Source organism: Melopsittacus undulatus, chromosome 3 (genome assembly GCF_012275295.1).
Source record: "Melopsittacus undulatus isolate bMelUnd1 chromosome 3, bMelUnd1.mat.Z, whole genome shotgun sequence".
In the NCBI taxonomy this organism is placed as follows: domain Eukaryota; kingdom Metazoa; phylum Chordata; class Aves; order Psittaciformes; family Psittaculidae; genus Melopsittacus; species Melopsittacus undulatus.
Window position 1 is genome coordinate 15,113,782 of NC_047529.1, and position 13,970 is coordinate 15,127,751.

Sequence of the window (13,970 nt, forward strand, 5' to 3'; positions counted from 1 at the left end):
TGCACACTATGAAAGCCTCAGGATGTTAATAAAGACAAGCTTCAAGAGCATGTATGCAATATAATTAAGCACAGACAGATGAAACTCTGATTCTCCATCCACCTGCATGTTCCACACAAGATTTTTAAACTTTTCCCCATCACCAACAAGGGTTGGCAAGGCATTAGATCTTGCACACTGCGGTACTAAGCTTTTTAAAGAACGGACTAGGTAAATAAAAAGCAATTCCAGCAGTCCTGAAAGGTTTAAATAATTGGCTTTTTTATTTACAGACTACTGGCAATTAATTTAAAGGCATCAGATACTGGAGAAAATAGGCCTTTTCTAACTTAAAAGTATATAAACAGCTTCATCAGAAACCAATCTTTTAGGTACATAAACAGCTTCATCGGAAGCCGTTCTGCTAGTTACATAAAGAATCCTATTATGCCAAATTAATTCAATCTAACTAATTAGAGAGCAGGAAGTTCTTTCAATTATTTTATGTGCTGTCTGAGAAACACACTTGAATACGAGAGCAGATTTCATTAATTGCGGTTCATTATTCTCCAGATTAGTTACTAAACTTGCATCAGAAGGTCAAAGACAGCAATTTTGTTAGCTGCCACCACCTTGACTGAAATGGCTCTGCATTTCTGAAACTCAGGCAACCACTGACTACAAACACAAACAGGACTGGGAAAGACATTTTAAGATAACTTCCCTTGCTCTAAGGTTGCCAGCCTAAGCAACAGCATCTGACTGAAATAAAAACTGCTTAAATCAAAAAGGTGTTTTCAGAACAACTGATCAGAACTCCAGCTTCTCTTTACTCACACAGAGATTCGGTAACATATCCACTTGGAAAGCTGCTTGGTCACAATAAACTTCAGTTATAAGCTTGGAAAAAAGGACTCCCTTGGAAACTATGCTCAAAACTGCTAAAATCAACTTAGGTGTAAGATCCTGTTTACATGGAGTAACAAAAAAAATCTGATGCTTTCTGTAGAGATGTACAGCCATCTAACCCTGATAATTTAACTATAACACATGAAAATTGAATAAGCCTGACCAACCATCTAGTTCAAGATGGTTCACCAGCATTTTTCCAGAACAGGTTTTAATGACATTAGATCATAGAATCATAGGATGGTTTGGGTCAGAAGCAACCTTAAAGCTCACCTAGTTCTAACCCCCTGCCATGTGCAGGGACACCTTCTACTAGACTAGGTTGCTCAAAACCCTGTCCAACCTGGCCCTGAACACATCTGGCTGAACAACCTCACCTCTCTCAGCCAGATAATTAAGCACTTTCAAATATTGTAACAGATATACAAAGATCCCTTTGAAAAGGGAGCTTGACAAGAACTTTGGGAATTCTTTTTCACTGTAGTTGTTTGATGAACCAGGAGACAGTAATAAACTGATCCACTTTGCTTTTTTGGTATTTGTGTTGAAAAAACTGGTTTACCTATCTGCCTTTTTTTATTTTAGCCAAGAAAAAAATAATATGGAAATTCCCATTTGCTTTGTGAAGCATTCCTTTAGATATTTCTATTCTTGAACTTAATTATCCCAAGTATACAGCAACAGAAGTCCATCCGTTCCCAATTAGGGGTCAGTTTCCTTTGCAATTACAGCTGAAAAAATCCTTTTGGCTTCACTCTGCCCTTGTATTTTCCATAGTTTACCACCTACTCCCACCTTGCACATTCACTTATGTCCTTTGCCACTTTGTATCAAAGTTTTATTCTTCCACAGAACTAAGATGCATTTTCTGTGTCCCCTCTGTTGTGTAGTTTACTACAGTTGTGCAAGAATTACTAGCCTGCTGCCTGGCAGTGGCAGGTTAGCAATAAGGTGTTATAGCTGATTGCCAAACAGTGACCCCCATAACAGCCCCATCACCCACCATGTGCAACAGCCATTCATCACCACCACCATTTAAGTTCTTCTGGCCACATTTGCATCGTCAGGCCATTAGAAAGAAACAGCAAGAAACATTATGAGACATGATATTTACGATCTTAAAGCCCGTCTTGCTACAACAGCATGTACTTATTTTTGTGCTGCTCAGAAGAAGCTGTAGCTAATTCTGCAGCAGTTCCTTCAGTTTTTCCTCTCTCTTCTCTAAGCTGCAATTGCTAGCAGGAGTGAAGCAGCCCTGTTTCCTCACTGATAGGGCTACAAAGACTCTCTACAAACCTCTCAAACCAGTGAGGTGTATTTGTAATACAACTGAACTTGTTCTATTAAAAACCCTGAAGTTACAAATAGCTTTAAAATTTCATTTTATTATACAGATCCACTGGTCATGGACAAATGTAATGTAACTAAGTAATAAAATATCACACAATCCTGTTTCTATATTAGCCTTTATTTTTTTAAAGCAAAGTAGAAATAGCATTCTACCTCTTTTTAAAAGGTGCTGTGATCACGGTCTGATTACTTGAGCTCCTATAGTAATCTATAATATAAATTAAAAGATCTTTAAATAGATGTTTGCTGTTTAAAAACTAACTTAAAGACAAATAATCTTGAACAGTAGGAAGGAGTGGTAACAGGTGGCTAGACTAGAGGCAGGAAATTAGGCTTCATTTCTAATCTCAGCTCTCATTGATTCAGTAAGAATTCAAGAAGTTGTAAAAGGCTCTCACAGCAATTGTAAAGAGCACCTATTTGCATCTTTCAATACCCAAATAGTTTTAAACAAAGCCACTCTCAATTTTAATTCTCTAAGTTTCATAGATGAGTAAGTTTATGTGACTCTAGTCTCAACACCAAGGCTGTTGTAAGTAGGAGAAGATATGAAAAAGTAAAGCAAATAAATTAGATTAAGACACAGGTGTAAAATTTGCTCCCTTTATTACTTTGAAGAGAATAAAACCACAGTCTAACTAAAAATATTTTACATCTGCCTGATTCTTGTGTCATGTCTGTCATAAGTTACTTCCAAAACATTAAAGTTTTAGTCTATTTTACCTGTTTTCTTTAAAAGACAGTAGCTTTTTCTAGTCTGCTTGACCATGCAGACTAGAAAAAGTAGGACTACCAGCTTACCAGGTACCAGACTACCACCTACTCCTCAGAGCACAGAACTCACATTCACAGCAAGAGGAGTTTTGCAGGACAACATCCAAAATTAAAATCGAATACTTCTCTGATGTGTGGAATAGGTAAGAGAACAAATTAAAGCAACTGGCCAAAGCACAGAGCAGCAAGACAGTAAAAGGTGACATGAGCTGGAGCAAGGGATGGGAGGGAATGGCATGTGAAATAACAAATTAAAAACAGAATTACCTTTTCCACTTGGCCATAGTCAAACAACACTAAGTGCACTTCATGAATTTTACTTCATGAATTTAAATGATATTGATGTTGTAAGTAGTATTGCCATAAATCATGCTGGTAGCGTACCTGGCACTTCGAAAAAGCCAAGTGGGCTGAGTGTATCAAGAGGTTTAAACAGCTCTACTATCTCTGGACAGTGAAGAGCCGAAATGCCTCACAAGGCTTTACTATAACCAAAACCTTGGTTTGCACTGCAACAACATAGCCTATTTGACTTCATTTTTTACCTGCTGTGCAAGAGGAGAGGTCTGCCTGCCCTTTTTGTCATCTCTAACAGGAAAGAGAGACTTCAGCAGCTTTGGCATCTGAGGCACGAAGGACTTTACAGGACTCAGGTAGGAAGCAGCAAGGCTACCAATACCTGTTGGAAATATCGAAAAATGAGAACAGTTATGCTTTGGAGAAAGGAAAAGAAAAAACCCAAACACCAAAACCCAAACCAACCCCACCCCCCAAACAAATTACAGAACTGTTATCATTCTAGTCTAAGGTGACATCTGCCAGCGGTCAAAGCATCAGCCAAGCAAAAGCATTGAGTGCTTGCTCCTCCCTTGAATGGGGTAGGTTGTAATCTGTGGCCCCAGCATACATCTTTTTTTTTTTTCCATCACATGGCATGAAAAGCTTGTTGTTTGCAAATGGAAACATAAAATGCTTTATAAATTGCAGAAGCAGGGAAAAAAAACCCAAAACAAACCCAAACAAAAACTACACATCAAGAAGCAAAATTGAAAAAGGATGTCCATACAACACACATTTTTGACAACAATTACAAAACTTACTAGAAGTAAAAGATGAGAAGTTCCAAGTTAAGAAAAAGAAAAAATGTTAGGGGCATTCAAATCTCCTTACTCACACTGCCATTTTCCTAAACTACTTCCCCCTGAGAAAACCTAAGACATGCAAAACATCACTACTCTCTGTGCTCTCACCTATATATTTGGTACAACAGCTGCAAAATAGCCATACAGTTCCAGTGCTGCTGATTTCCCAAAACATTATTGTCTTTGCTGCTTTACTGATGTAACAGACAGTATGTTCTGAGAGCAGCTAGGTTTTGGCTTTAGAAAATGAACTACTGAGATAAAGACTGCATTTTCAGACAACTTTAAACATATGGCATTTAATTCTTAGCAGAACTAGTATCAGATTTAAAGGAAAGGCCAGTTATAGTTGCCTGGAGTCTGAGTAGCTTAGCCACAACTGCTAAATGTCCACAGAAAGGGAACTGCACAGACATTGCTCAGGAAATTTCTCTGCCTCTCTGAAATCAGCTCAGCTTTATCTGAAATTCAGGAGCTGTGCTAACTTAATTTCATTTTTAGGAAAGTTCTCTTAGCTTTAGGAAAGCCCTTACCTGGATCAGGAGAGTGATTTTGCTGCCTAGAGCCTGGCAGAGAGGTACGAGATGGACTAATGCCTCTACTGGAATTTGTGGCACCTTGGGATACATCTTGCTGACTCTCCCATCGGCCCTAGAGGAAGAAAAAGTTGTCCCTTTCAAAGTCAGCACGCCAGCAAGAGTACAGCAATACATCCATGCCAGCCTGCACAGCCCCTTTGCAAAGTTCAGAATGCACAGAAATAAGAAAAGACCCTTCCCCAGATGCACTTTAAGTTGAAACACCGAGTCCTGCAAAGACATGCACCCTCAGCATCAAGGCACATTAAAAGTCTACTTACAGAGACTCAAAGCTATAATAGTTTGTTCAATTGTGCAGCTGTGCTTTGGAAGTTGATTACATTACAACCGGGTGAAAATAGATAGTACTGCCTACCCCAAATCCCTAAATATTTTGTTTATTTCTCCAGAAGCAGTCATGATAACTAAATACCTAAAGGGAACTTAGAGGAAAGCTGCTTTCAAGGAGGAGAGTTTTCAAGGGCAGGTAGTGACAGGACAAGGGGAATGGCTTTAAGCAGCAAGAGGGTAGATTTATTTTAGATATCAGTAAAAAAATTTTCACTCTGACGGGTGTGAGACATTGGAACATGTTTCCCAGAGAAGCTGTGGAAGTGTTCAAGGCCAGGTTGGAAGGGACTTTGAGCAACCCGGTCTAGTGGAAAGCATCCCTGCCTCTGGCATGGGGGTTGGAATTAGATGAGCTTTAAGGCCCTTTCTAATCTGTGAATTACAGCCCCATTCTGTGATTCTTTGAGTGAAGGCAGGATGCAGGGTGTCAGAAAGAACGGGTGAGGACAGACAGAGCTCTGAACAAGAAAAGAAATGGAATCTTAGACCTAAAGGCTGGACAGTAGTGCCTAATGTAAGAGAATGGATGAGCTGGTCAGATCAAGAGGAAGCAACTGCAGTACAGCCTGGAAGGGAGAGACGGAATACATAGCAACAAGCTGTGGGTACCAGGAGCCAAGAAAAAGATCAAGTAAAGACAGGTTAGAGTTTTGCATGGTTAGTGAAGATGAAACATGATGATTTTCAGACCTTCAAGAGCCTGAGTGCAGATGAAGTAGGAAGAAAAAGTGACTAAGAAAGCAGTAGGCCATCTGCTTTCCCAAAGTCCCAGGGTTCTCCCGTTGGGTTTTATATGGATCCCGAGAGATTCTGCACATGGTGTGTGACAGAAACTGCCTCAGTGGCAAAGTCTCTCAGCTAACAGAGAGAACCTCCAAGCTAGTATTTCACATCAATGCAGAAGCATCAAGAATCTATGTGCCCAAATTTTCCTTTCCTAACTCTATCATCTTGCTGTGTAAAATTGCTCACAGATTTGTCTGCAATGATTACAATGAGTGACTGGCTAGAGGGTGTCTCTGCTGGAAGTTTCATGTGGGTACCAGCCAGTATATTGCTTCATTGAGCTGAGCATCACATTAGGTGTGCAGAGCTGAAAGGCAGGCACTGAAATCCATGTGGTGTCCTGCAAACTTCCAATACATGCACACTCAACAATGCCTGACGAAGTGGTTCCTTTGCACTGCTACAGAGTAGGCACTAATCAAGCTATATGGTGCTGATTTACTTACTTTATAGCAGACGTTAAGGAAATTCATATACATGTCTATGGGTCACAAGAATCTGGACTCAAATGCTACAGGAAGGCTCAATGTCTTGTGGAAGTGTTGTCCTGTTCAGGCAGTAGAATGCCCTCAGGACTACAAGCTTACAGAGCTTAACTTTCCAGAAATAGATGTTGCCATGATAGGATGGTGCAGTCAAACCAATACAAACTGAAGCCTGATCCCACTTCTGGTAAGGAGTTATGCTATCAGTGATACAATATCTGTACTTGTCTGAATTATATTGTATCTGAATCTTGCTTGTTCCTTTAAAAGATGTAACAGATACGTTCACAACCAGAAGGTACAGTGAATACACTAGTAAGGAGTCACAAGGGATGGACTACTGTATTCCAGACCATAAATTTAATGTAATTTTCCTGGAGGAAGAGGGGGAAAACACTCCTTTTCAAGAAGCTTCACGCTGTTGGATGCAAGGAAATAATCCGACCTTGAACAGAAAAACGACAGGCAGCTAAACTAATCTTAACTGTAACTTGAAGTCATGAATGCTTCACAAAGAATAAATAAGCCAGGATAGGAGGAATAGATTTCTCCAATGGGTTGAAGGTCACACTGAGCAGCCAAGAGCAAAAATCGTTTCCAGTTGGATCTATAAGTTAGCCCCATAGCTCTCATGCTTTGAATAGCAAGTAACTTGCACTTTTGCAGAGTAGCACTTGTCTTCAGACTCTACTAGCAAACATCTGTATTATTAGATGTAGAGCCAACAAGTGCTGTTTCTGTGAAGTAACACTTGGGATACCTAAGGACTAATGGATATCTGAGCTCACTTGAGGAAGCCATCCTGAACGTCAAAAATGATATAACCCAGGCTGGGACCAGCATAAATACCAGGGATTTGTTTAGACTTGTATTTTTAAGGACTTTGGTGTTTAAACCCTTCTTAAAGGCTTCCTGCTCTATCAGCATGGATGACAGTGTTCTACTCATACGTTAAGCCTCAACTTGAACATTATCTTTGACCTGCAAATCATGTATGTCTCACATACATCAAAAAGTCATGCCTATGTCTGGAAAATTCTTTCCACAAAATGCTTCTATGAAATAGTTTTTCCTATTCCACTTCCCACAAACTCTTACTTGGGCTTTTGCCATCTTGTGTTTTAGCTGGTTCAGGTCTCTTTCAGGTGGCCTTACCATATGCAGTCTTTCTCCACTTATATCCATTCCAAATACTGCTTCAGAGTCTGCTTTCTTATCCTGCTATCTGGATGATATCATGCACTGCAGCAGACACTGAAAGCCAGCATGGAAACAGCCAGCATCTTCAGACTATGCTCAAACTGCCTTCCCCTTCAGGATGTGAGATGTTTCCTGAAGTCTCCTTCCCTGGATCCCACTGACAGATTAGTTTGCAGGGGAAGAGTCGAAACATGAGAAGAGTTCATACTCTATCCAGTTAGGAAAATGTATCAGTGTAATTCCGTATTTTTGGAGGCATCAGTTCACTGGTGCTTCAGGAGTTAAAAATAAAAGAATAAAAATTAAAACTATTTGGTGGGAAGTCATCACAAGACTCAACCACTTGAAATACTGATCTGTTTTGTTGCCTTCTGGTCAGGTTTGCCATCAGCCTGGGAGATAGTGGCATTAGGTTAAGAACAAAAAATATGGGAGAGTGCAAAGCATCTGAAGAGTTCTCTTTTGGAGGATATAACAGAGCTTGATTAGTGTTACTTTTGGATCTTAGGGTAATGATCCACTTAGTAAAGACAAATGGATAAAGGTGATACACCTCTGTAATTCTCAACTATAGGCCAAGTCTAAGTGCTTCTATAGACCACAGAGACATAAGAAACAGAAAGACTATTATTAGAAAGTTTTCTAGCTTACTAGAATACTGACTCAATGCAAGTAAGAAGAAACTAAATAATTTTCTTTAACAACTTTTTTTTGAGTCTTCAGTGCCCTTTTTTGACTGCTATAACAAAACTAATCTCAGGCAAGTACCTTGACTGTCTAGACCTATTTGAAGAATGCTGAAAAAATCTGGAGTAAGTAAGAAATGGAGTAAAATACTTGCAGAATATTCATCTTGTACAGAAAGAATGGCAATGTTTAGTGATATTTTCCTCAGGAAAAGCCTTTTTTTCCCCCCAGGATCTTTAGGAAAAATCTTTCAGCCTTGATATTATGGATGCGTACATATTCTACCTAATTTTAACGATTTTTGCCAGGATAAATAAAATAAGGTCCTGAAAACAGGAATGTGAACTTGAGAAAAGGATTTGTCTGGCCATATACTTAAAGTATGTTGCATTTTTAAATAATGTTTGCTTTGAAGAGAGTGGAAAGATCATCACTTTAGATTGAAGGTCAGGTTTCTAAGGGGTGAAATAAGCCTCAAGTCTGAGACGACAGCAAACCATTAAAAAGTAGGTAAATCAGGGCAACGGCTGGAGAAACGTTTGCAAAAGAAAATACTGGAGGCAATTGAAAGGGTCAGCAGTTGTGTGAAGAATCTGCAGAGGCAAAAGGCGGTTCATGAATGATTGATTTTACTAAGCTGGATTGAAAGATAACCCATCTCAATCTCACAAAAAGAAAAAAAAAATGTAAGAATTATTAACTATATTAACTTGATGAAGTTCCCAAGTCTCACATCTGCAGGTTATATAGCACTCTCGCATGATTGCTTTGTGCATTCAGTAACTGAAACACTTAAAGTCTAAGCAATTGGTATTATTTAAGTGCTGTAACTCTTTCTTGTATCAAGAAGGGTGGTGAGAGAAGGGAAGGAAGCTTGTAAATCATTTGTGCAGAGGAGCCGTCATTTCATGAATATATTTGGTCTCTGCCAAGTGACCAAAGAGAGGTCAAATGACTTAACAAATCAAAAATATCCACCAGAAGAATGCATGTCTCGTGATGGATTTTGATAGATAGCTGTCTATAAAGTGCTTTATTTCTATAATACTTTCTCCTATTTCTCCTCTGCCTTCCTTTCTTTCACACATCCTCCATGAAAAATACCGGGGAATTTATTTCAGGTCAGCAACAACATGCACGAAATCTTCCGAGCAAAGAGGGGTGATCACTACCTAAGTCATCTGCAGTCTTTACCTGACAACAATTCTTTTCTTGAAGTTGACAGACCAATAAAATGCAGCCACTAGGTAAGAAAAATGAATACTTCTTGTGTTTTATTATTTTAGCAGTTCAGAAAAGGCTTAGGAAAAGGTGACCATGTAGCATTTACAAATATAAGCATACAGCTGGGACAAAAGGCACTTGTTCTCGTGAACAGCAAGATTATTCAAATAGATCTACATGGTACCAATTTACTGAAAAAAAACCCTCTGATTCCTGGTAAAACCCAAAGATTAAGTGGAACAATCATGTCTTCCTTGGCGTTGGTGTATGAGGCTTTTGAGCTACAAACCACCAGACCTTTGGGAAAGGAGGGACGACTGTCAAAGACAGAACTGCCTTTGACAATTCAACTCTTTTGTTTAAGAACAACTCATGAAATATTTCATCAATATGTGATTCTGAAGGCCTGTAAAACAAGTCAGAGGTGCCTTCCATACTTTGTGCATCTGATTCATCCACTTAAAGTCAAGTGAATTTTTAAGCTTCCAATGCAAGCACCCAGGAACATAAAAATCCAGGTCTGTATCTAGTATGACTAGTAAGAGACCATAGTCCTGCATCACCTGACACGTGCTGATGTGCAAGATTAAACAAAATTCATCTCTCTCTCCCATAACCATATCTATGGTGATAACAGGAGTACAAATTGCCTTTTTCTCATTTAAGCAAGCAGATATGCCTTAGAGGTGAGACCAAATGCAGTCCTGTTAACCTAGTATGAAACATCCATAAGACTGTCTTCTGAAGTAAATTTAGAAGGCATCTCCTTGCCTTCTCAGCCACTTAGATAGTTTAATCTTATGAGTTATTATGAAAAAGATTCCAGTGGTGACTTAAATATCGCACATGAATACATATCTCAGTCTGAGAGTCATCCTGCTGTAGTGTCAGTACTCAGAGATACTGAGTTATTTTCAGAATGTGTCAAACCCAGACCTCTACTTCAGTAGAGCAGAAGTTTTTTGTAGCTCTTCATGGGGGCATAACCACCCATCCACACTTGTAGTAACAGATTCAACTATGGCTACAAGATGAATCTCGGCCCTAATTCTGGAAACTTCTGATCTGCCTGTTTTAGTTGCACCAATACCATCTTTACTTCTTATTCTGACCTGTTTAATATTCTTGTTTACAGGGGAGGTAGTCCTGGCTATTCATAGTGATGAAGAATGACACAGCATCCACATTCATGATGTTACCAGTATGAATGGTACTCTACATAGAGGAATGAGACTTAAGTGCCTTTTCCACAAGCTAAAAATCCATGGTAAAGACAGCAGGAATGTAAGGAATAATGTTAAAATCAGAGAGACGTATGAAGCAATGGAATAAAAGTTAAGAAGAATAGTCTCAAATGTGTCAAGGGTTTCACAAATATTAAAGCATGCAGGCTTGACAGATTAGTTCTGCACCCAATTCAGGATGCTGTTACTCTCTTGTGACTGATGCTTCTCAGGAAATAATAAACCACTTGTTTGAGATTATAGGCATTTGTAAACAAAACCAAATTCCTGTAAAATAATGATTTATGACTGCTGGAGAAGACTTGTTTTTTGCTAAATTTCCCTGCAAGTGACAAACACATCTAACTTAGCTGAAACCCCACATACCAAGCTATGCTCAGATCCTTTATGCTAAAATAGGACTGATATTACCATTGTGCTTTGTGGTCTCTGTGTGCTATAGGAAAATTCAAGAATTTGTTTAATGTTTCATTGTGATTACAAAAGCTTTCATTCATCTCCCTGTGGAAACTGAACCAGAGATCCATTTAAAATGAGAAATTTCCAAAAGGGGAGTTTGTACCTCCCATGTCCTGAGTAACAAGTGCCTTGAGATGAAGCAAGCTGCAAAGCAAGGGGTAAGCTAGCAATCTCAGCTCCATGTAGCAGAACTGTGAGTGTTTGTCAGCAGCTACATCAATCACAGAGAAGAGCTGCAAAGCCCCATGCAAACTTGTCAATTAACTCTGGTTAAGCAAAGCTTGGCTCAACTAAGGGGATGCATAGTCATTCCTCCAAGAGTGTTAACATCATACTAAGCATAAATGTGTTTTCTGTTGGCCCAGTATTAATATCAAATCACTCTTTCATAGGAATCAAGGGCTGTTAACACTGAACTATCAGAAGCCATAGAGAGAAAGATTTGGAAGAAACTCTCAACATTTATGTCATCTCCAGGCCAATGTACACATGACTGGCACCTATTCACTTGCTTTCATGTGTCTGGGTTTTTTTAGCTAAGATGGGGCCATTTCTGAAATAACTTCATCCAGTCCAAAGAACTGTGAGAAAAGGCCTTAAATAGCTATAGCTCTGTAATTAACCATGAGATGCACCCAAGAAGGAGAAACTTCTCTCATTTGTACTAGTTTCACACTGCATTAATGACAGGCTTTTCAATAGTAAAACTCATTTGCTGCGTACTATGCAAATGAGACACCACCAGCAGCATCTTCAAAGCAGGAAGTAAAAGCATGTAAGTGAGCAAAATAAACTTTCTAGTGAGATAAAATTATTATCCCACTCATTAGGTGGACCTAATGCATTACCTCCACTGGGACCTTTGGACTCTGAAACATGCAATGAGAGAAACCATTGAGCGGAAGGGAAGAGAAAAACCAAAAATCATTAAAAACGCTGATCTTTATTTTTTTTTGCATTAAAACTCTACAATATTATAACATCACACAGTCCTCTCCAAATAGAAGTTGCTATAAGCACTTTATCACCTGCATGTATTTTAGCATTCTCTACATGGATAAGATGTAGCAGATTTAGCAACCAATGCTAGAGCACTACATCAAAATTCTATTATTCTGTGCAACTGCATTATGCATTACACCTTCACTACTAGCTTCTCCCTTTTAAAATGACTACACGCTTGCTGGGCAGAATATCTATCAGAAGACCCTTCAGTTTATCTAGGATTTGGAAAATAAGTTTAAATTTAATCTTTCAACTTTTAAAGAAATACTTTTGATCTATACCATTGTTTTTAAGAAGAGTAATGGGCTGAATAATAACCCACTAAAAGCTTCAGGCTGTTGGTTTTCCTCTGAAGGTCAGAAACTCTCCTCATAACCCCCTGTTCTGTCCTACAGTAGACCTAACCTTACATATGAACCCAAATTTGTTCCTTACCCAGAAGGTTTGCATCTGCCAAGCTTTGGAAGAGCTCTGAAGCTTGACAATGAGAAGATTTTCCCTGAGAAATGCACTCCTGAGTGATGGATAACTACATTTAATCTCATCTGCTCAACTCCAGGTCTGCCATTGTACATCCCACAGCGGCTGGCAGCACTGCTGTATGACTGATGGAGGTCTGGGAACTTTCTCTAAGAGGTCCTAGTGCAACACATCCGACACTAGTTACGTCCTAGTCACAAGGATACAAAGAGCACACAGGTGTGCCCCATCTTTTACAGATGTTTCCCACTTTGCCACTGTAACTGCTACACTGTAGTTACTGTAGCTACCTTTTTCTACAGAAGACTTCCCAGGTGACCTTTGGATACTTACCCGGTTACTGCTCAGGTTATACGGAGGTGCTAAATCTTGGCGGCTTCCAGAAAGCTGAAATAATTTGGACAAGCAGAATTATTTCTTATCAAAAACTTAAACAACTGATAAATATGCCTCTTGACAAACAGAAGGAAGGGTGAAAAGAAACACTTTTGCAGTTAAAGCAGAACTGAAATCCAAGAGATGAAGGTGAAATTCCAGTATTGACCTGGAAGGTGCAAGAATTTTACAAGTTTGATTACCAGTTCTGTCAAAGGATTTCTTTCTAAACTTTAAACAACAGAAGCCTCATCCTTCTTATGCACAACACTGTTACAAAGTTTAAGATCAATAAATACTTGTAACTTGGCTTTTAAATCTTGTGAAGAAAAAAAACATTTTCAAGTTGGTAGCATAATGAAAAAAAAATCCAGTGTTCAGAAAAAAAAAAGCAGCAGTTCTTGCACTGCCTTTTCAAATAGTCTGGATTTATGGGGGTGCTTTCAAGCATACTAGCCTGCATGATGAAAGCATGAATACATGCAGATTTTGCCTCCACTTAGCAATTTACATGCTCACAAATAGCACAGACAAACAGAAGGGTCAAACAGAAGGAAATTTATTGCCATACTCCATGACTGGCATCATAGGGACCTGTAATTGAAAGACTGGACCTGCTGCCCTCAGTATGCTGTAGATACCAGCATGGTATACTCACTCGATTCACATTGGGAGAGCTCAGGCTCCTGCGGTAGAGTTTCCCTTTTCCCATTAGCTGCTCTTTTACAGCAACCTCCTGTCAATCAGAAAGAAAAAAAAAAACAACAAAGAAAATATGCGTGCCTTGCAAGAATCTAAGCTCCAATCACCCCAGAATAGTTTTGTCTATACAAGAAAAATGTTTCTAAACAGCCTTATTGCCCAGGCTCCTGTCTGTAAAGTCTATTGTAACCTACAACTTGCAGATATCATTGCTAGAGGCATAAGAGTGGATAAACTACA

The 13,970-nt window shown here is 39.1% G+C and overlaps 1 protein-coding gene across 1 annotated transcript in view; it reads right to left on the reverse strand.

Annotated features, from left to right (window-relative positions):
• Positions 1 to 13,970, reverse strand: part of KIF13B (kinesin family member 13B) — a 131,788-nt gene that overhangs the window by 15,208 nt on the left and 102,610 nt on the right. Inside the window, 5 exon segments of the mRNA XM_013128381.3 lie at positions 3,558 to 3,691; positions 4,688 to 4,805; positions 12,017 to 12,037; positions 12,987 to 13,040; positions 13,687 to 13,764. Coding sequence (XP_012983835.2) covers positions 3,558 to 3,691; positions 4,688 to 4,805; positions 12,017 to 12,037; positions 12,987 to 13,040; positions 13,687 to 13,764 — 405 coding nt within the window.